At 49.1% G+C, this 20,655-nt stretch overlaps 1 protein-coding gene across 2 annotated transcripts in view; it reads right to left on the bottom strand.

Annotated features, from left to right (window-relative positions):
* The window catches only part of bark (C-type lectin domain-containing protein bark beetle), a 116,542-nt gene that overhangs the window by 46,503 nt on the left and 49,384 nt on the right, over positions 1-20,655 (bottom strand). For both annotated transcript variants that reach the window (XM_089579761.1, XM_089579762.1), the window contains exon 2: positions 18,807-19,003. In XM_089579761.1, coding sequence (XP_089435887.1) covers positions 18,807-19,003 — 197 coding nt within the window. The remainder of the gene's footprint in view (positions 1-18,806; positions 19,004-20,655) is intronic.

Here is a 20,655-nt window from a genome sequence, read left to right as displayed (position 1 = left end):
TCAAAATTATGATACTTGCTGCGCCTTTAAAATAGCTAACTTACTGTCTGAACCCTTCATCTAGCTGCTTTAAACAGTGACAAGATTTTACCTTGCTCTTTAAAATGCAACCAATATCGTTCAAATCGGATTAGCGGCTCTCAAGCAAAACCATATCCGTTCGTTCCAACGCGCTCAGCCCTCGGAAGCAGGGCAGGAAACCCGCGAGGCAGGGCTTCCTGCCTTCCTCTCAAGTGCAAGTTCTCGCGGGAGGGAGATGATTCCTGTTCCGCAGCCACTGCTTATCGTTCCTGATTGAACACGGCGCATACCGCTTGCTTAGCTGCAACACAGAAATGGTGCACTGGTTCCAAATCGCTCGACTGAAGTTTACGTCGGTACAGGTGGCCCCGCCTAATGTCTTCAAAAGCAGGACCACTCCACCACTATGAAGACACGGTGCGTGGCTCAACCTCTTTGGGAGCGCTTTATGGTCCAGCCGTACTACGCGGAGGCCGACAACGGGCGCCTTAATTGCCGGCTCGAAGAACAGCAAGCTTTAGGCTGAGCTCGAGGCGGACTCCAAAACTGTCGTGCTCTGGCGACAGCGCGTCTCCGGCGGACCCCATTAGTACAGTACGGAGGCAAGCAGGCACAGTGTCGCAACAGCCGCGTGACGTCATTAGCGTCGCACGAGCGGCCGCGGTCCGGTGGGGGCGCCCTTGACTCTGGCGGATTGTTTCTCGGGGCGCGCTGAACCGCACCGAGTGCGCAGTGCGCCCCAGTGGCGCTTCCGCGTGGCGGCCGCGAACAATGCGTCTTCAAGAGCGCGTCTTGGCCGTGGCATTCGCGATTTTTAGGGGTCCGCTAACAAAGGGACGCCCACTGCAGGGGCGCATCCGAGTGTCTTTTGAGTGGAGCCGTGTCAACGGCCAGAGTCAATGCCAGCACGCTGCATGCACGGTCGCCGCGATGGCCCCGCAACTGGAGCAAGCGGCCGCGCAGCTCACGCCCTAACTCGGTCGCACGCGCTCCCGCCGACTAGGGCGCCAATGGCAGCGACGGGCCGCCGGACGAGAAAGCGGCCGTGGCGAATGGCCGCGCATTCGAACTTTCCATTCCCGCCGGCTCCGCGATGCGTCGTCGGAGCTGCGCGCACGCTAACGGTCAGGTGTTTGCATGCTCGCTGCTTTGACAGAGCCGTGGAGAGCTAAGCCTGCTGATTATCCTTTTCTTTTTTTTTTTTTGGGGGGGGGGGGGGGGGGGGCTCTGTCGTTGGTGGTCGTCGCTCCCCGGTGACGCCGATGGACGACACCAGTGGCAGAGGACCAGAAGAATACGAAACGCTACAAAATACGACCCCTGTTTTGCCTCTTTTCCTCTGGAACCGTATTCTAAAGTCGTCCCTTTACGAAAACGCTCTGACGTCACGGTACGCTGGGTACCCTGGGGCCCGGAACATGCCAAGCTTCTGGTATAAGATATACTTTATACGCCAATTCCATCACTTAGTGAGCGCCTAAAATCGGTACACAGTCATTCTCCTGCCTCTTTTTGCTTCGCTCGCCTCCAAATTGTGTTCGTGCAGCTCCCTCCGCCTTCTTTGACGAAGAAATGACTCGCGAGAGCAGACGGAAGTGGGGTATCCGTTGTTTCTAGCTCGTGCAGCTCCTCTGAATTAATCGCAATGTCGTGTGTAAAACTTCCGTACGCTTCGCGCGGAAAAGCATGATGCGCATATACCCTGGATGTGATTATATAGACATGGACCCCCCTGTAAAGGCCTCAAGAAGGTAGAGGAGCGTTGGCTTCTTCGCCTCTACACCAACACGGTATTGTGCCCGGCAGTGCTCAAACATTTCAATTCGGCCTTTTCGGGCGAGTGTCCACACTGTGGGGAAGTGTTTGCGGACACGTATCACATGGTGTGGCATGCCCTGCCAATCCTGTTTTCCCACCCCACCCCCACCCCACCCGAGAGGACTGGGAGACTGCCCTGCTCGGCTGCTCAACTCTCCAGGACCAACGAGCCCTGGTGACAAGAGCCCGGGCCGCCGCGGAGGCCACAGGGGTCCCGGACTAGGGATCCCTCCTAGTGATTGTGAGGGCCGGGCCCTTCAGGCACGGTCCAAGCAATGCCCCTCTTGAATATAGTATAAATAAATGATTTTACACCACCACCACCACCCATGACGACGTTCATCACACTTTGATAAGATTAATGAGCTTGGTACATCGAATATACCTTATAGACACTGCGTCTAATATTCTTGGCGGTGAGAATTATGTGCTTTCTCTTGACCGCTTTAGTGCTTTGCAGTCCCAGATCGCACCACCTATGTAACAAACGCAGTGGCATACTACCTTTTTCGCAGTGTGAGCGAGGCGAGGTCACGGTGAGAAAAAAGCGCGGATACAGGACTTGAAAGCAGGCTCACAACACAGCTAGAGCCCTAGCTGTGTACCTCTTTCGCGTCCTGTGTCCATGCTGTTTTCTTAATGAGAAGGGATGAAACGGCGCGGAACATGGCCTCCGAGATCACCCAACCGCGGTTCGGAGGCCATGTGCAGGATAATATGGTTGTTGTAGAATTCGTGAGAGGACGCTACAAGTCGTAAGGGTCGCGACCAATGTTACTATAGTAACATTGGTCGCGACAGCCTTTCCAATTTTCAGAACCACAAACACTGTAGCCACTAATAATAACATGTGCAATTACAAATTTCAGCTAACAGGCCTGTGAAAAAGAATAGCATGAGTGGCGTAAATTAATCAGAACCGAATCATACACTCAAGAGTGGCAAAATATGTTAATATTGAGCTCTTGTCATTGTCACATTTTGAATCCCTAAAGCACTGGCTATATATACTCCAAGTCCGGGTACAACAATGTACTCGAGTAGTACATGTACTCCTACAACAATGGATGTGGTTATGCGTAGTGAAAAACGCTGATGAGCATGTGTGCTCCATTGACACGCAGAAGCGTGAAGCAGTCCACATATTTTTGCCAGTCGCTCATAACAACTACGGGGCGTCCTGTTGACATTTTGCCGATTTCCATATGCTTTAGTGCAGCGATTGGTTGTTTTTTACGTGACGTCTACCTCCGCTTCTGCCGGGGCAAGATGGCCGTCCGCCGACTCCGCGTGCGGCAGTGGCGAGCGACAGTTTCCCGAGTCGGTGCTTCAAACCGACGCAAGGCCTACGCGTTGGCGGTGTCACGAAGTGTTTATACGGAGCTGTTTGTGGTTGTTGCAAGCGTTCATAATTCCTGCGAGGATCATCACGCACAGCGGCGAGTAACGGCTGCTCACGGTGAACTTCTGTGCGTGCATGAGCTGCCTAGCAGTGACTAGTATCCGCGTAGTGAAAGTGATTGCGATCGAAGCGAGTGCTTTTACGTCAAGGCAGTGAAATGTGCACCTTCGAGAGCTCACTACGCACGCCGTGCTTTCCGAATGCTGAAATGAACGTGGCGTTGTGCAGCTAGCCGCATTCGTTGCGATGGTTGCAGTGATCGCGACCGAAGCGTGCACATGACGTTGTTGCTGGCTACGCATTCGTTACCATTTTGTTCGTGATTCGTGTTGGCACTGTGCTTGAGAATTGCCGTGTGTGCGACGTGACGCGACGCGAGCTTGGCTGCACGGCCGTAGGACTGTTTTGCGGCGACAACAGCGATGTCGCCGTCCTTCTGCGCTTTGGTGCTCCATTCCGTTTTGTGATGATGGGTGCTCGGGTTACGACTCGCCGGAGAAACTGTGTAACCTGTGTGAAAACATCGGTGCGGTGCAAATTTATCTTCGGGAGCGTCATTTCTTGTTATTTCCTGCCGGCTGTGCGCACATTTGCCTGCAATAAATATATCGGCGTGATGAATGGGTGACTGAACACTTCCTGTAGCCATTTCGGTTTAGGTTGTAACAACGTGGTATTACGCGATTACAAACAAGAATTATTGTCGCTTTTAAATCACGGCTGGTTGAGAGTGTACAAATCTCTAATATGTGCTAACTCATAAGTCTGTTTTTCATGAGCATTTCAGTTGATGTAGGGCAGAAAAAAAAAGTGTGGCAGCAGCTTATGCAATCAAAACTGTCCACACAGCAAGTTGGTCATAACGAGTCTTGATGAAAAACAAGAAAAAAATATTGAGAAAACCTTTGCCACTGCTTTTTTTTCTCTTTTTGTTTAGCAGTGTTAAGTCAATATTGACAAATGCTTGGCAGTATTCAGTTTGGTTTGGTTTACTGGGGTTTAACGTCCCCAAGCGACTCAGGCTATAAGGTATGCCAGTATTCAGTTTAAGTGGGATGCTGGTTTCTACTGCAAGCAGAAAAATGCAGTGGTCTTGAAGCACCTCATGGGCAATGACAGTGTTTGTTGCTGATTTTGCTCACGGTCCTTTTCGATCCAAAGATCAGTGGTACGAAACTAGATGTGTTCGCAATGCTATTGTTGCAGAGCTGCTCGCGAAATCGGCTTTATTGGTGTTAAGCGGTTGTTCAGCAGCACTTCCTGGGTCAGCCGCAGCAGTTTGTTTAACAAGGCATTCTCGAAGCTTTGAGAAGATCTCGTCGATGCACTTGCATATCTCTGTCTGCTACCTTCATTTGCCTGTGACTGCTTGCTACAGACATGATTACTTGCAGACTGCAAAATTAGCCCTGTGGAGCTGGTAAAGCTACGCTAGGAACAAAGATAATAACACCACTGCACAGGGGAGCAATTCTTGCTCTGTCGTCGTCCCTTAGCAGTTTCGACATGCCAACTTGCCACCGGTTCACCCCACAGTACGCTATGATCAAGTTCTGTGAAATTTACATTAAGCAACTATGTGAGAGGAAGCAGGCTGTGTAGGCATATCTAGTGGTGCATGCTGTGCAGATAGCTTCCTGCCTCATCATTGCCTGGCCCCTCTGTGTTTCTTACCCTTCATCACCCAGCACCTATGGCCCATTTTTGTGGCATTGGCATGTGCTGCAAATCACAAAACACATTTCATACTATTGCCCCTGCTAGATTGTTTTGGCCCATTAAGTTTTTTCATACAAATCGGCAAGCTTTTAGAAAACATTTCTGCAATAGCCATCTTTCTCTTGTTCTTCATGACGTGCACCTTGACTGCAACATCCCCCTATGATGCTTTTTTCTTTTGCTTTGAAAAAAGATGTGAGTCGTTTATTTATGTAAGGCTGGTTTTCTCGTGCTTTAACTTGCATCCAATAGCTCTAAACTGGATCCAAGCTTAAAGAGCCAGCCGTCGGCAGATTTCCCTTGCCAATTCTCATGCATCCTGCCTTTTCCTGCAATCTCGGACATCCTCATGGCACTCTCTTGGGCCTCAGCTTTTTATTGCTTGCATTATTGCCTTCCCTTCAGTGTTTTGTCACATGCCTTCACTGACAGCTCTATGGGGTCTGCCACCTTGCAATCAATACCTGCATTTCAGTTCTCCAAACAATATTTTACATGCTCTGGATTGGCCTGTTTGCTAATGTTACTAAGAATGCACTAATATTTTTTTGTATTGTCAGCATTACATTTTGCCAACTTATAAGGCCTTCCGATAAAGGTATATTCACTGTATACTGGTTCAAATACTCACCTAATAATCCTCATACACCCGCCTACAACCTATAATATTTACGCCACGACGTGTCCTTAGTATCACCATCTTCCAAGGTGCTTGTGTTCAAATCCCCTGTGTGGCATCAGCTTGGGTATTCTAATGGCACATGTCAACAAATATAACTTAACTAGAATCCTGGAATGAGTTCAGACCTGAGCCACTTGTTTTATTCTCTCAGACTATTTTTGAAGCTCCAGTGTAACAGCACTAAAGGTGAATCTTCAGATTTCTTCATGTCGTGCAGAAACTGCAGATTTTTTTAACTGTTTATCGTCACATAACCAACTAATCTGTTCTGACTCATGGTTCCTTCTGCACTAGTCGCACAAGCAGTGTTGTGTCTCAGTTAGCTCATGCCACTGCATTTCAAGATTCATTTTTGTTTTTGCCACAAAAGGCTGGAATGGCCTTCCAACTCACAGGGCTTACTAACCTCTTGTCCTTTGAGCTGGTCACTGCAGAAATTCATGCAGTAAATGATGTTCATCCAGTGAATTAGGTAAATCCCCCAAGGCGAAGATTTGCAATAAGGGAGTAATTACTCATTAGCATCAACTCAAGTGAAGCCATAAGGCTACAAAGAAAACCTACAAAGCTTTCCTTTGCGGTATGGCTGTACTTGGATGACTGTACTGTACTGTACTGTATGACTGTACTTGGAAGTAAATTACAAACTCATCAAGTTCCTACTTGGTGTATCATGTTAGCTCACCACTCGAGTATTGTCACTTAGTACTGTTTATAATATATGTTAAAATAAATTGTTCTAATGAGGTGCCTAGCTGCTTGCTCAGCTCAGCAAACCAATACAATGCTATCTTATGCGTAAGAACTTTCCTCACAATCTATTTCAAGTAATATCGGGGCAGATTTACACAATAGTTTGTTGGACAGTATACAGTTGCACTTAGGCTAACTTGCACACTGCACAAGCCAGGTCTAGCCAGATAAACTCGTGCACTGAAAAGCTAAGCATGCATTACTGTGCCTATCTGTTTCAGACTTTCCTTGGTGCTTCTCTCTTACTGTCTCTTCAGCTAAGCAAGACATCGACTTCATAACATGGCTCAGTGAGAATGCTGCAAATGCATACTTATGCGTGTGACTTTAATACATTCAGGATAGTGTTAGCAGGACTGCTGGTTCATCTTAAGCGCAAAACCCGTCAACTTCAAGTTGCAGTATAGAGATGCCAGAAACGACAAAAGGCATCACTGCTTTTCTGTTTTTTTTTGGCATTCTCCGGCCTAACTTCATATTGGTCTTTTCCAAATTTCTGTCGCCTGTCAGTGCCTCAGCTTATTTTTCTTTGAAAGCACACTGGCAGTGATACGGGTGTATTTAGCTGAACATGTTGATAGTCGGCAACTAATAGCACACCAAAATTCAGCATATGTTAAGTGGTATGAACATCAGTTAACAGTTAGCAATCTCACTTTTGCTTGCTACCTTGGGAACTGGTCACCGTTACATTCAGCCATTCTACCATTCTACATTTTACTGATCAGTGAAAATAACTTTAGTCATTTCTTTAAGGCTGTATCAGAGAACATATGCATATATACCTGTCACATACTTAAACGACTTATTTGTAATTTCATTTTATTACACGACATAATAGCTCCTTTACTGGAAATCCAATTTTACAAATCCTGCTTGAGATGTTAGTGTTTGCTCGAGATAACCAGACAATACGGCCATCGTACCCTCAGCCTAAGCTGGGAGCCGTGGCCATGTAAACCCTCCAAATTGGTTCTTGCATTTACTCTACCTGTAATCCAGTTAACTGGCTCCGACATCTTATTATTATTATATTAATGAGAATGGCATGTACAGAGTTTTATGCAATACAAAGGCACCCACTTTGTTTTGCATTCACGACATTTGAGAATGCTTTGGAGTTGCACAGAGTATATGCCAACTTGTTTTGTACATAGCAACAATTACATGGCCTTTAGCAGAACTTCATACTTGTTTTCAGCACTGCATTCTGGCTTGTGCAACTGCAATATGAGCTCAGGAAGGAATGTTAAACCACAACTTGATGGCCCGCTGTCACTGTGCAGAACAAAGCCATACACTTTAAATGCACATCTAAGCCCCTTTGCAGCTACATAGTGCTATTTATACCGTATTGTGCGTTTTTATTGTAAAGACTTTCAAAATTTTTCTTACCTCAACCGCTGGCTCGTTCGCGGTGAAACTGCACACAGCGCTTGCGTACTATGGTAACTTTTGTACCGTAGCAAGTTTTACAGCGGTACTTACTTAGTTGAGCCGTGCATGATGCAAAAGCGCAATCGTGTGCGTCGAGATTGGCGTACCAAAGCCCAGAACACCGTTTTTTTGCTCAAGGGCGGCAGTAGCGCCATCTGTCGTCTGCAGTGAAAAGCGTCACAAGGCGAGCGTTGCAAGGAGCGCGGGGGCCTTTTCGTCTGCTTCAACTGAAGCGCTTCGAACATTTTCGGCCAACTGAGCGGAAAAAATGCCAGAATCAACTATTTTAACGAGGCTTTGCCATTAAAAGAATATTGTTTGACGTCTTTTTTTCGTCCAATGATTTTATTCAATTCAGCTTATATCGTCTGCTTTCGTGGCTCTCCTAAAGCGTCGGAGGACGACGTCGCGAAATACTGAGCTGTGTTCTCCTTGTTTAATTTCGTTGTGGAAGACAGATGGCGCTACTGCCGCCCTTCAGCAAAAACTCGGTGTTTTGGGTTTCGGTACGCCGATCTCGACGCACACGATTGCGCTTTTGCATCATGCACGGCTCAACTAAGTAAGTACCGTTGTAAAACTTGCTACGATACAAAAGTTACCATAATACGCAAGCTCTGTGTGCAGTTTCACCGCAAAGGAGCCAGCGGTTGAGGTAAGAAAAATTTTGAAAGTCTTTACGATAAAAACGCACAATACGGTATTTTGGCTTTAATAATGGCTTGAAAAACATGACAAAAATAAATCACTATTGTTGCAGTGTCACTGTTCTGTTAAATGCAGAACTGCTTTAATTACAACTGATTTTACCTGTTCCAATTAGTTGGAAACATAATTTATAATGTCCATTAGCATTTGTGTTTGACAGCAGTGTTGTGCTAAATTGTGAATGTTAAATGCATGCACAATTCAGAAACACACACACACCTTATATAACAGGAGAAGGCCGTTTACATATTACAGTGACTGCAAAATGCTTGGGAAAGGCTGCAAGTGCAATTATTTTCTTTCTCTGTCAGCAATGCAAAAACACTGTAGTGTGCTATTTTGAATAACTGACTAAAAATTTTAAGTATGTAATCTATAACTATTAAAAAAATGTGATTATACCGATTGTAATTACGGACGGTTGTTAGCAGCCTGTACTGCAGCCTGGCCCGATCGAGAATTCGCAGTCAGAATAGCGTCATCGCTGTGAAATCGTCGGGGCAGCGTAACTTTCAGAGCAGGCAGCATTCTGTTATTTTGGGGCAGGAATCACGGGCCGTTGTGAAAATGTAGCGTCGAACGAGGAGGAGTACTCGATTGCGATGTGACGCGTTTTTCAGTCTGGTCCAAACACGTATTGTTTCCGACGACATAGCTTCAGATGAGCTGATTCGCCTTCGATCTAGCAAAGTTTGGTTCGCGGCCATCAGGGTCATCTGAACCGAGATCCGTGCCGTCCCAGCCCGAATCACAGCCGACCACCATTTTACCTTCGACGAAAATCCCGCAGCAAAAGAAACGTTGACGCAACGGATATTGTCTTGAATACGCCGCAATTAATTCGGGTAATTTCTACCGCAAGATATCTGCGTGTTTCGCTGCAAACACATGCCTGTACCGCCGCACGCGATTAGACGGGCGGCACCATGCGGCACTGCCGGGAGCGCCAATCGGAACGTTCGAACCATCGACACCATTCCGCCCAACGCCCGGGCGGAGGCTGAAAGCGAGCGGTCCGCTCGCTGGCGGACCTCTCGTCATTACTGCGCTTTCTAATCGCATGACCACATCTTACTTTTGTAACTTTGACGAAGAAATGACTCGCTGAGCCGGAGCAGACGAAAGTGGGGTATCTGTTGTTTCTACCTCACGTAGCTCCTCAGCTGAATTAAGTCGCAACGTCGTGTGTAAAACTTTGTTATGCTTCGCGGGGAAAAGCATGATGCGCATACGCTGGATGTGATTATATAGACATGGACCCATGACGACGTTCATCACACTTTGATGAGATTAATGAGCTTGGTACATCGAATATACCTTTTAGACACGGCGTCTAATATTCTTGGCGGTGAGAATTATGTGCTTTCTCTTGACCGCTTTAGTGCTTTGCAGTCCCAGATCGCACCACCTATGTAACAAACGCAGTGGCATTGATTTTTTTTTTCATAGTATGACGTGAATTTAAGGGGTGGTGACGTGCTGCTGTCGACTACCTTTTTCGCAGTGTGAGCGAGGCGAGGTCACGGTGAGAAAAAAGCGTGGACACAGGACTTAAAAGCAGGCTCACAACACAGCTAGAGCCCTAGCTGTGTACCTCTTTCGCGTCCTGTGTCCATGCTGTTTTCTTAATGAGAAGGGATGAAACGGTGCGGAGCATGGCCTCCGAGATCACCCATCCGCGCTTCGGAGGCCATGCGCGGGACAATATGGTTGTTGTAGAATTCGTGAGAGGACGCCACAAGTCGTAAGGGTCGCGACAGCCTTTCCAATTTTCAGAACCACAAACACTGCAGCCACTAATACCAACATGTGCAATTACAAATTTCAGCTAACAGGCCTGTGAAAAAGAATAGCATGAGTGGCGTAAATTAATTAGAACCGAATCATACACTCAAGCGTGGTAAAATATGTTAATGTTGAGCTCTTGTCATTGTCACACTTTGAAGCTCTCCAGCACTGGCTATATATACTCCAAGTTCGGGTGCAAGGATGTACTTGATTAGTACAGTCAGGCCGGAATGAAACGCGAACAGGGCATGTCAAGAAAACAATTTTTTTTTTTTACCTGCCTACTTTCAGCTGAAGTGTACAACTAGCCTGATTCAAGTGTCTGGGTAAAGGGCCGACTGAAATGCATAATCGGAAATAGGTTGTAAAGTAATATCTCGCTGCAAAGCAGAAATGTATGACATATGCGTGTTGTTAAAATGCTGATGAGCATGTGTGCTCGATTGACACGCAGAAGCGTGAAGCAGTCCACATATTTTTGCCAGTCGCCCATAACAACTACGGAGCGTCCTGTTGACATTTTGCTGATTTCCATATGCTTTAGTGCAGCGATTGGTTGCTTTTTACATGACGTCTGCCTCCGCTTCTGCCGGGGCAAGATGGCCGTCCGTCGACTCCGCGTGCAGCAGTGGCGAGCGACAGTTTCCCGAGTCGGTGCTTCAAACCGACGCAAGGCCTACGCGTTGGCGGCAAGGGCGTCCGCAGAATTTTTTGCAGGGGGGGGCCCCATTGGCTGTTGGCGCCGGAGGGGGGGGGGGGGGTTATGTTCGTAGCAAAAAGGCACTATTTGCGGAGTAAATTTATTTATTTATATACAAATAAAATAAATAAGTAAAATACACACATGAAAGAAAAATTACAAACAGCAAATTAAAGCGAGGCTAGGAGAGATACATTGGACTTTATCAACGAAGAAACAATTAAAATTAACAAAAATGCAAAAAGATACTATCACTTCGTGGAGAAGAGTGCTCAGTCTTGCTGCATACGGGTTCTCGACACACCCGGATTGATGACCAGCACACAGCACAATATGTTCACAAACACGCAACGACAGTCACTCAGTCAGTCTTCCTTGAACAGAAACTGTAGACGCCTCGGATTTTTCTGGGCGAATTGCGTGATGACACTGGTGATAAATTCATTTCTGTGCTTCATTACACGCTCTCGGTGCACACTCATCATACAAAGGCCGTCCAGTCTGTCGTTTGTCATCGTTGAGCGTAGCCACGTTTTCACTCTCCTCATTGTACTGAAGGAGCGTTCGACCGTACAGGTAGTAACTGGCAAAGCCAGAGCCACCTCAATGGCTTTTGCAACACCAGGGAAGAATGTCTTGGCCTGATGTAGAAGCTCGCAGTAAGTTATTTCTGATGGGTCCCCAGTTTTGTTGCACCACATCTCGTACCAAGAGATGGCCTCTTCCTTGAAGTTGTCGATGCCGTAAAAGCACTGGAGTTCTTCGGCGAGAACAGCGAACTCAACACGGCTCAAGTGCTTCATATTTGATGGATGCAGCTGGGGAAGTTTGAAGCTCCTCTCATTGCTTTCAGAAAAGCGCCGAGCTAAAGAAGCAGTGAGGGAGTCCAAGTACGGCACATATATTGCCTCACGGTAGTATTCCTCTGGCGACTGAATCCCGTAGTTGTCTCGGTGGGCCTGACGAGAGACTTGTCTTGGTACAGATATCACCACATTTAAGTGATTGGCTGCCTCCCTTGCTGCATTCATGATGTTAGAGAACTCCTCTACAGCGTTTGTCCGGTGGCCGCGAAAAATACGTTGTAGCTCAGTGATCTGGCCATGCACAGAATGGAAGTCCATGGATACACCTTGCAGAATGTTCGTAGCTGGTTCGAGCCGAGCGCTGTACTTCGCTACAATATGCAAGCAGACGATGAAAGATGAGCTTGTTGTTGCGCAGTAGAGGATGTGAGCTCGTTGTCTAGTTGCAGCGTTCGAGCATGATTCCGTGGACGCGAGCTGCTCGAGTGCTTCGACTATGGCCACGTAATGCTGAGAGAAGATCCTAATAGACTTGTACTTTGCAGACCATCTTGTCTCACACAGCATCGGAATGTTGGGCACCAATTTTCTCCGGAGCACGCTCTCGCGGAAGAAGTTTATGGTTTGTTTGATTATCCCAATTGTGTTTCGAATTTCAGAGACGTCGTTCAAATCGTTGATGACGAGATTTAGTTTGTGACTTGCACAGTGGAAAAATAGTGCCTTCGGGAACTGTTTTTGTATAATTTTGTTCACTCCAGCTTCTTTTCCAGCCATTGTAGAGCATCCATCGTACCCCTGTCCAACGAGGTTCGAAAGAATCAGTCCGACATTCGTCAAAAGCTTCAAGATTGCCGCGGCGATGCAAGCGGAGTTTAATTGCTCCAGCTCTACAAATCCCAAAAACTGCTCTCGAACGCACACTTCGACTTCCGCCTTGTGAATAAAGCGAACGCCTATAGACATCTGCTCTTTTCCTGAAATATCTGCAGTTTCGTCAGCAAGAACGGAAAAAGCAAACGCTTTGTTAGTTTCGGTAACTATCTGCTCTCTCAGGATGTCGCCACAGATTGTGATGATCTCGTTCTGGACGCGGACAGAAGTGTACTTGTCATTGCCAGCAGAAGAAGCGAAGTGCTCCTGAAGTAGAGTATCTCCAGCTTCTACACGAAAGTCAAGCAGATCATTGAAGACTCCACTATCGGACTGCTTGCCGCGAATCGGCAAGTCATGCGTCGCGCAAAAGACAATGGTGGAAACTATTGGAAATAGTTTCTCACGGTTCCTTTCAACTTGCGCGTGCAGTGCTCTGTTCAGCTGCTGTACAACGGGTAGCTGCTTGCCTTTCATCACATCCATAAAGTTCTGTGAGGCCGTCATTGCCTCCTGGTGCCATTGGGATTTTACGTGATCCCTGCACGCCTCGTGCATTTTTCTGTAGTTACTGAAAGCGCGCACGATAAAACTACCTTGAGTACCCCGGTGAACACGCGGAGGAAAAATGACGCAAAAACGACAAAAGGCGCCTTTCGCTGTCGCTGAGTACGCAAGCCAGGGGGCGTAATCTCCCAGCCACTGATGTCGAAAAGGCCTCTTTCCAGGTGTTACATCCTTCTTAAAATCATATGTGACATTTGGCGACCATGGCTTAGTAAGAAGACGTAACTTCAAAAAGTCCGGTATGCCAGTGAGTTTAGCTTTGCCTAGAAACTCTCCTAAGTCATATTCTTGAGGCAAGTTATTTGTTTTCTTGATGTTGTCTCCGGACTTCGATCCCAAGCAAGGAGAAAGGGAATCGTTTCGGCTTACTGCGTGACCGGAGCTCGCTGGTGGAGTTCCTTCCATGGAGACGACGACGCCGGCTACTGTCCGGTGATGAAAGGTTGCATCGCTCTGGTCAAATCCGGACTTGAATCCCAAGAAAGGAGAAATGGAATCATCTCGGCCTGCTGCATCACCTGAACTCACTGTTGACAGAGTCCCTTCCATGGAGTCGACGACATCAGCTACTGTCCGGTGATAAAAGCTTGCATCACTCTGTTCAAATGCTACACCGTTGTCACATGTCACACCAGAATCTGCAGGGGCGCATTTGGATAATGCTTCGTCAGACAACCGCTGACGCTTGAAGAAGCGTCGAATATCCATCATTCGGGACCGCGCGAGACAAAGCTGGCTATGGAGTTCCTCGTGGTTGGTAGTATTAAAAATATATACACATTGATTGGAAAAACGGTTGAATGCGTACGTTGAAAACAAAAAATGACTATGTATGCAGCGAAAACTTATTTACAAGATAAATGCACGCTCGCAGCTTCATACACCTCGCTCCATCTTGCTCGCGCAACCGCACAGTCGAGTATTTGCACACACACTACTCGCCGCTCGTCGTTTTCTCGTCCGCTGTCTTGGTTGTTCTCAGCTTCGTTGACAACCGGCCACTAAAAACACCGAAGCACAAACAAAGAGGCGCGCACACGCAAGGAACGCCGCGCGACTTCCGAGGGGAAGGGACACTCGCCACTCCGGTCGGAAAATTTGTTTTGTGTGTTTTTATGAGGTTCAGAGCCCCAAAACGACTCATGGCCGTTTCACATGATGCGGCGCGCACGAAAAACTTCGGTCCAGTCGCAGTGTCGCAGCGGCGCCAGTCGCGACAGCCCTTTCACATGCTTGCGGCGCCTGCGAATTCTGTTGGTGCGGCACGAGCGGCACCGGCATAATTTACCAATAATAAACGTAGAACACGCTTAATTTTTACTTTTTTTTATTGAATTAATGTATCTTTATTAAATTATCAAGTACTCTATGCAAAGAAGGTATTCTTAAGTTTTTGCTTTTGCACGCAACTACAATGAGCAGCTCGTTAAATTATGCACGTGACATGTTGAGAAATCAAGACCCGGCAGCGCTAAAGTGAAAATACCTCTGGTGCAGTTTCGACGGCTTCCGCTACGTCGTTTCTTGTGATGTCCCACCTCTGAATTCTATTGGCTGACGGCCGCTTCGTTCGCAACGATCGCTGCGACCGTGCGGCGTGCGACCAACTGGTTGGAAGCCTGCCGCAGCCGCTCTGCGACGGGAGCGGCGTGCCCTTCTGTCGCAGTGCGGCTGAAATCGCAGTGCGCTGTGGCAAGAATCGCATCATGTGAAACGGGCATCAGGCTATGAGGGACGGACGGTCTCTTTACCATGCACTGACATCGCACAGTACATGGGCGCTGTTGGGATTTGAGGCCCAGCCAGAGGTGACAGGCGAGCCAGGCAGGCGCCATCGGGCTGCCTTGACCAAAGGCGCTGGTTTCCGGAGAAGACGCAAGGAACGCTGGTGTGAGGGCGCCTCTGGAGACTGCGTCGCCGTGAACAAAAGCAGCTAATCCCCTTTGCCGAAAATTCTGAAAGCGGCGCTTGTACCGAACTGCGCTCTCCCGTGGATCGGAGGAGACAGCGAGCGGCGGCGGCGCCAACTCATCGCCCGCTTGCCCCTGAGCAGTCCGACAAAGCGGGGATGGACACGGCTGATTTGTCCCTCCCTCCTGAAGAATTCATCGGTGGCCGGGGTGTGCACTGTCTGCCTCCGTGTCGCTATCTCTCTAGAGATAAAAGAAACAGGCACACATCTCAAGACGGCTCGAAACACATGCTCGCCGGTGCCGCTGTATGTCTGCAACGACGCGTCCCCGGACGCGGCACTTTGCAGATGTCACCCAAAGCGTGGAAGCAGGGCCGCTTTTACTCTTTTGGCTGAGCGCACCGCCGCCCCTGACGTGCGGCCATCACTCACGGTTCGAGTGAGTGATTTTCCAGGGGGGTGCAGCCGCCCCCCCTTGCCCCCCCCTCCGGACGCCCATGGTTGGCGGTGTCGCGAAGTGTTTATACGGAGCTGTTTGTGGTTGTTGCCAGCGTTCATAATTCCTGCGAGGATCATCACGCACAGCGGCGAGTAACAGCTGCTCACGGTGAACTTCTGTGCGTGCATGAGTTGCCTAGCACTAGTGTCCGCGTAGTGAAAGTGATTGCAGCCACTAATACTAACATGTGTAATTACAAATGTCAGCTAAGAGGCCTGTGAAAAAGAGTAGCATGAGTGGCGTAAATTAATCAGAACCGAATCATACACTCAAGCGTGGTAAAATATGTTAATGTTGAGCTCTTGTCATTGTTACATGTTGAAGAACAATGTATACTTCCTTAGTACATATGCTGGATCTGAACGATGGAGTGGAAGAGTGAAATTTCCCCTGCGGCCGAGCGACACGCAGAAGCGTGAAGCATTCCACTTTTTTTTTTGCTTTTTCCTACAGGCGCAATGCTTCACGCGTGTTTAGCCAACGATCCACAGCCAGTCGCCCATGACAACTGCGTGGCGTCCTGTTGACATTTTGCCAATTTCCATATGCTTTAGTGCCATACTAAAAGTGAATGCCTCTCGTCATTACTGCGCTTTCTAATCGCATGACCACATCTTAGGGCCGTTTCACATGCATGCGATTCTCGCCTGCGACGCTGCGAATTCTGTCGGTCTGCGACTGGGGAGGGCCGTCGGTCTAGCCGCAGATGGCCTGCGGTGCGCTCGCTCTGCGACTACCAATGGGCTAGCGCCGAGACGGCGCGTGACGACACGCCACGTGCCGTCTCGGCGTGGGGTCACGTGGGAGCTTTTCCCGCGGCGTAAGCAAAACTGTTCATTCTAATCAAAACGCACGAAATATTGCCTTGCATCTAAGAACACGCTGGTCATAACATCATCAACACATTCCGTGCAGCGTTTCTGTCGAGTTTAATCGTAGGTCGCCTATGCGAACATCGAGCAACCTTGCGTGTCCCTCACGGTGCATGTGTCCCTCCGAGAGGGAAAGCTGGCAACCCGTCTATGGGAGTTTGCATAGAGGCTCCTCGTGACCACTTCAGCCATCATGGGCGTTCAAAGCATCATGGGGCAGTGAGCTACCGACTGCAGAACTACAACTTTTGGCCAAAAAATAATGCAAAAATAAAGCTGTTCGATAAATACGAATGTCCTAACATTCGATACCATGTCTAATTATTGCAACAAGCGAGCAGAAAAGCATGTAAATGCAAAGTTTTCCCAAAATAAGAGATGGCTAGCTTTCCTATTGGCCAAGTAATGAACACTACAAAAACTAATATTTCGTAATTAACAGGCGCACTTTTAAAAGGAAATATGTTTTCAAAAAAAAAATCTTGTTGCTTAGATACTTTAAATTTCAGAAAAGTGAAATCTTTTATTGTCGTCGTGTGTCGTTGCGTTTTCACTACTATGGCTTTTCCACACTGCGTTCGCGCGAAAGTCGTCTGCGCACACACGAACAGCGTTTTCGGAATGAAACATCTTAGTAGTGCCACTCCGTGTTCCCGAAAAAATACGACTGTCTCGCAACAAGTAGCTCACCGTCCCATGATGCTTTGAGCGTCCATGGTGGCTGAAGTGCAGCGCCGCCAGCTTTCCCTCTGGGTAATAGTAAGAAACTCTATGCCTCCGACCGAATTCGCTGGGTACGCGTTGCATGTGAAAGCACTGTGCGAAAATCGCACTGCGGCGTCACCGACTAGGCTAACGAGGCTAACGAGACTAGGCTAAACGCTAACGAGAGGCTGTATTTCGCAAGCTTTCTTTTCCCGTTCCAATCTTCTGTCTCTCGGCCATATTGGCCACCACCGACGTCACAGGCTACAGTGACCAGTGGTGGAGGATTTACGCATTCGGAAAAGGATCGTTACAAAAAAAACGGGGTCCCAAGGTGTCGGAGCCAGCAAAGTTGAGCTCCGATATGTAACCAAGATGGGATACGCTCAAAAGTAGCTGGGCGACAGTACATGCATAAATACTTATTCAGCTGCGGCTGCCCATCGAATTTATAAGCAGGCTATGTACAGCCCAGTACAGATATATCGAACACGGATATTTCGATTCATTGTCAATATGGAACACGCAGATTATCCCGTTGAAAATCACATGTAAAAGCTTAGAAGATCGCGCAGTATATCGAACTCCAATTTCATCAGTCATTCGATATATCGAACTGCACGCAGCACCCCTGCAAGCGGCTCTTCTCCTTACGGCGACTTTCAATAACTTTTCGCGCCCTGAGACGGATCGACTGCGCGGTCTCCGGCACCTGCTGGCAGCGCTGTGGAACTGCGTGACATGGTGAACGCCAGGTGTGGTAGAGGGTGGCACTCGGCCTCTTGTACTCAATTTTCACGCCACATCGCTGTCATGCGGTGAAGCCAACGTAACTAAAGCCTTGCGGGCCTGGCACCTCCGTTTCCAGAGGGGTTGCCGAGACGAATGATGGATTTTTCTATTTAAAGCGTACTGGTAAGGGGATGAGACCTGTTATGACAGGCACTGTCTAGTTCCAAAGCACCGTTCACTGCGGCTCCGATGCGCAGCAATAAGGCACAGAAAGTTGGCAACGCCCAGCGACCGGTACCCTGTCAGAATGCCGGGGGCGGCAGGTCACTGCAAGAACGGCGTCACTGGCATGGGTGCAATATATTCTAGCTTCCTGGTCATAGATAAGCCTATCTACTGCTAGTTTCTTATATATCCATATATCGAATTATTTCGCAGTCCCCTCAGAGTTCGACTAGTTCGCACTAAACACATCCACTTGTTGACTACGATGCGAACAGTACCATGAAGCCGATAATGTCAGCTGCCAGCAGGCACCGGAGCAGTGTCAGAACTGAGCAATACGTCTCATGTACGGGTTAATCTTCACATCGTAAAGCGAAAGTTTGGGTACGCCGCGGCATAGTGGACGGCTCCGGATCAACTTCGACCGCCAGCACAGTTGCCAGTTTACAAGCGTTTTTTTTTTTTTTTGAATTTCGTCGCTACAGTGGAGTGCGGCCTCCGCTGCCTGTTATTAAACCCGCGTCCTCGTGCTTCACAGGTGAGAGAATCTCTCTCAAGAGGCCGACCGTGCACGCGATTAAACTCACTTCTTTGCGCGGGTGCAGACGGACCACCAGTGGGCGCCGTGGCGCATCTGCAGGCGTCCCCTAAGGGGCCCCGGGCCGTCGCTGAGCCGCACCGAGGGCCACTCGACGCTCGTGTCGCGGTGCACCACGCTGTGGGGCTCCGAGCGAGGCTCGCTCTCGGTCAGCACGGTCAGCGTCACCGGCCTCTGCGCCGTGCCCTGCGGAAAGAGAGGGGCGCGTCACCAAACAGCACACACAGGTGAGGAATTCGCGCAACGTAATAAGCGGAAACTCCGACAAACGCCGCGCCCAAGCGGTGCATGTGAAGCACTGGTCAGAAGTCCACAGGGTCTGCTTTTGAGCAATACAGCCGGGCACTTACGGCCCCAGTGAAGCTACCAAGGGTTAGAGTGCTCCTCACCTTCCACAGGTTTTGAGCTTAGGGGGTGTCGTAAATGCCCCGCCACAAAGCTCGAAAGCAGACCCTGTGGCCTGGAAACCTTTGCCCAATCCTGCATATACGCATTCCCAAACAATAGATACCTTTAGCAGAGCGTGTTACCGTCACCGGAGTACCGGGAGCCCGCCTACCGCCGGTGAGCACGCGCTGATTGGTCCCGATGCTGCAGGCGCGCCGCGTGGCTGCCGGACGTGGCGCCATCTGGCGGCGTCTAGGAGATTTGCGCATGCGCATTGGCTGCGCGCGGGCTTCCGGTACTCCGGTCCCGGTAACGGTAACACGGTACACGATCTGCTACATGTGTTAACACATGTTTAGCATACCGGAGACGTATACCGGTTTACCGGACGCCTCCTGCGCACGCGCAGTGACATGCGTGCGACCATGGGGGGGGGGGGGGGGGGGGCACTGCGCGCGTGCGCAGGAGGCGTCCGGTGTATAAACGCCCCAGAAGTTCTGATACCGATTTCGGAAGGAGCGTTTTCGTGAGCGCAGGGCCGCGTGGAACTGCCCTCTCAATTTAATAAATAAAAAATAAAATAAAAGAGGAAGGATGCCGCAGAAGCTATACCCAATTGAAAAATAAACGAGGAAAATGGAACAGCCCCCAAAATTAAAAAAAAAATTTCCTTAAAAGTGAAGTTCTTGCTCCAGGGAGGCAATGACTAGTTCACAGTTATTTGACAAGGGAAATCGTGAAGACAGAACGGTCTCACGAAAAGTAGCTTCGGATTCGGTCGCTCTCCGAAACCACCATGGAGAGAAGTTTAAGTATATAACACTCCTCTTCAAACTGTCAGCGACCCATCGGGGCACCGATGAGCAAAATACTCCAGACTCTCACACTGTCACCGCGGCTGTGCTCCTCGCGAGAAACAAGAAAATAAATATCACCATCAAAGGCGACGACTACACGATGTCGCACATCGAAAACGCAAGAACAGGGACAGCAGCGCGGATCCATGCAGCCCGCGGCCACCAATTTACGCGGACAGAAATAGAACGGCGGCATGGCTTTTGTCTCGCTTTCCTCGCGCCCCGATGAAAGAACACGGAAGCCGGACTGCAAAGAGCGGCGCCAGGCAAGCCAACTCCAGTTTCTTCTACTCACTTCGCTCCGTTCGTCCGAAACACAAAACGCGGCGAAAATGGCTCACCGCGGCACCCGCGCGCCCCGCTTCGACTCGGCGGAGCCGGTTCGGCTTGATTGGCCCGGGCTCAAACGGAGCGAAGCAGCGGGCGGAGCGGAGGCAGCTACCGCACCGCCGCTGCTCGCTCGTCTCCGCAACAAAGGCCCCTCCGTCATTTGCCGCGTCGCGCAATCGCGGACTGCGGGGGTGAAAACTGGGCGGCTGCCGCGTTTCGCCACGGACACAGAGAGAGAGAGAGAGATATGCATCCTCGAGGAGA

Source organism: Amblyomma mixtum, chromosome 3 (genome assembly GCF_055824585.1).
Source record: "Amblyomma mixtum isolate Tamu chromosome 3, ASM5582458v1, whole genome shotgun sequence".
NCBI classification, from domain to species: Eukaryota; Metazoa; Arthropoda; class Arachnida; order Ixodida; family Ixodidae; genus Amblyomma; species Amblyomma mixtum.
This window is presented reverse-complemented; position numbering and strand designations above follow the sequence as displayed.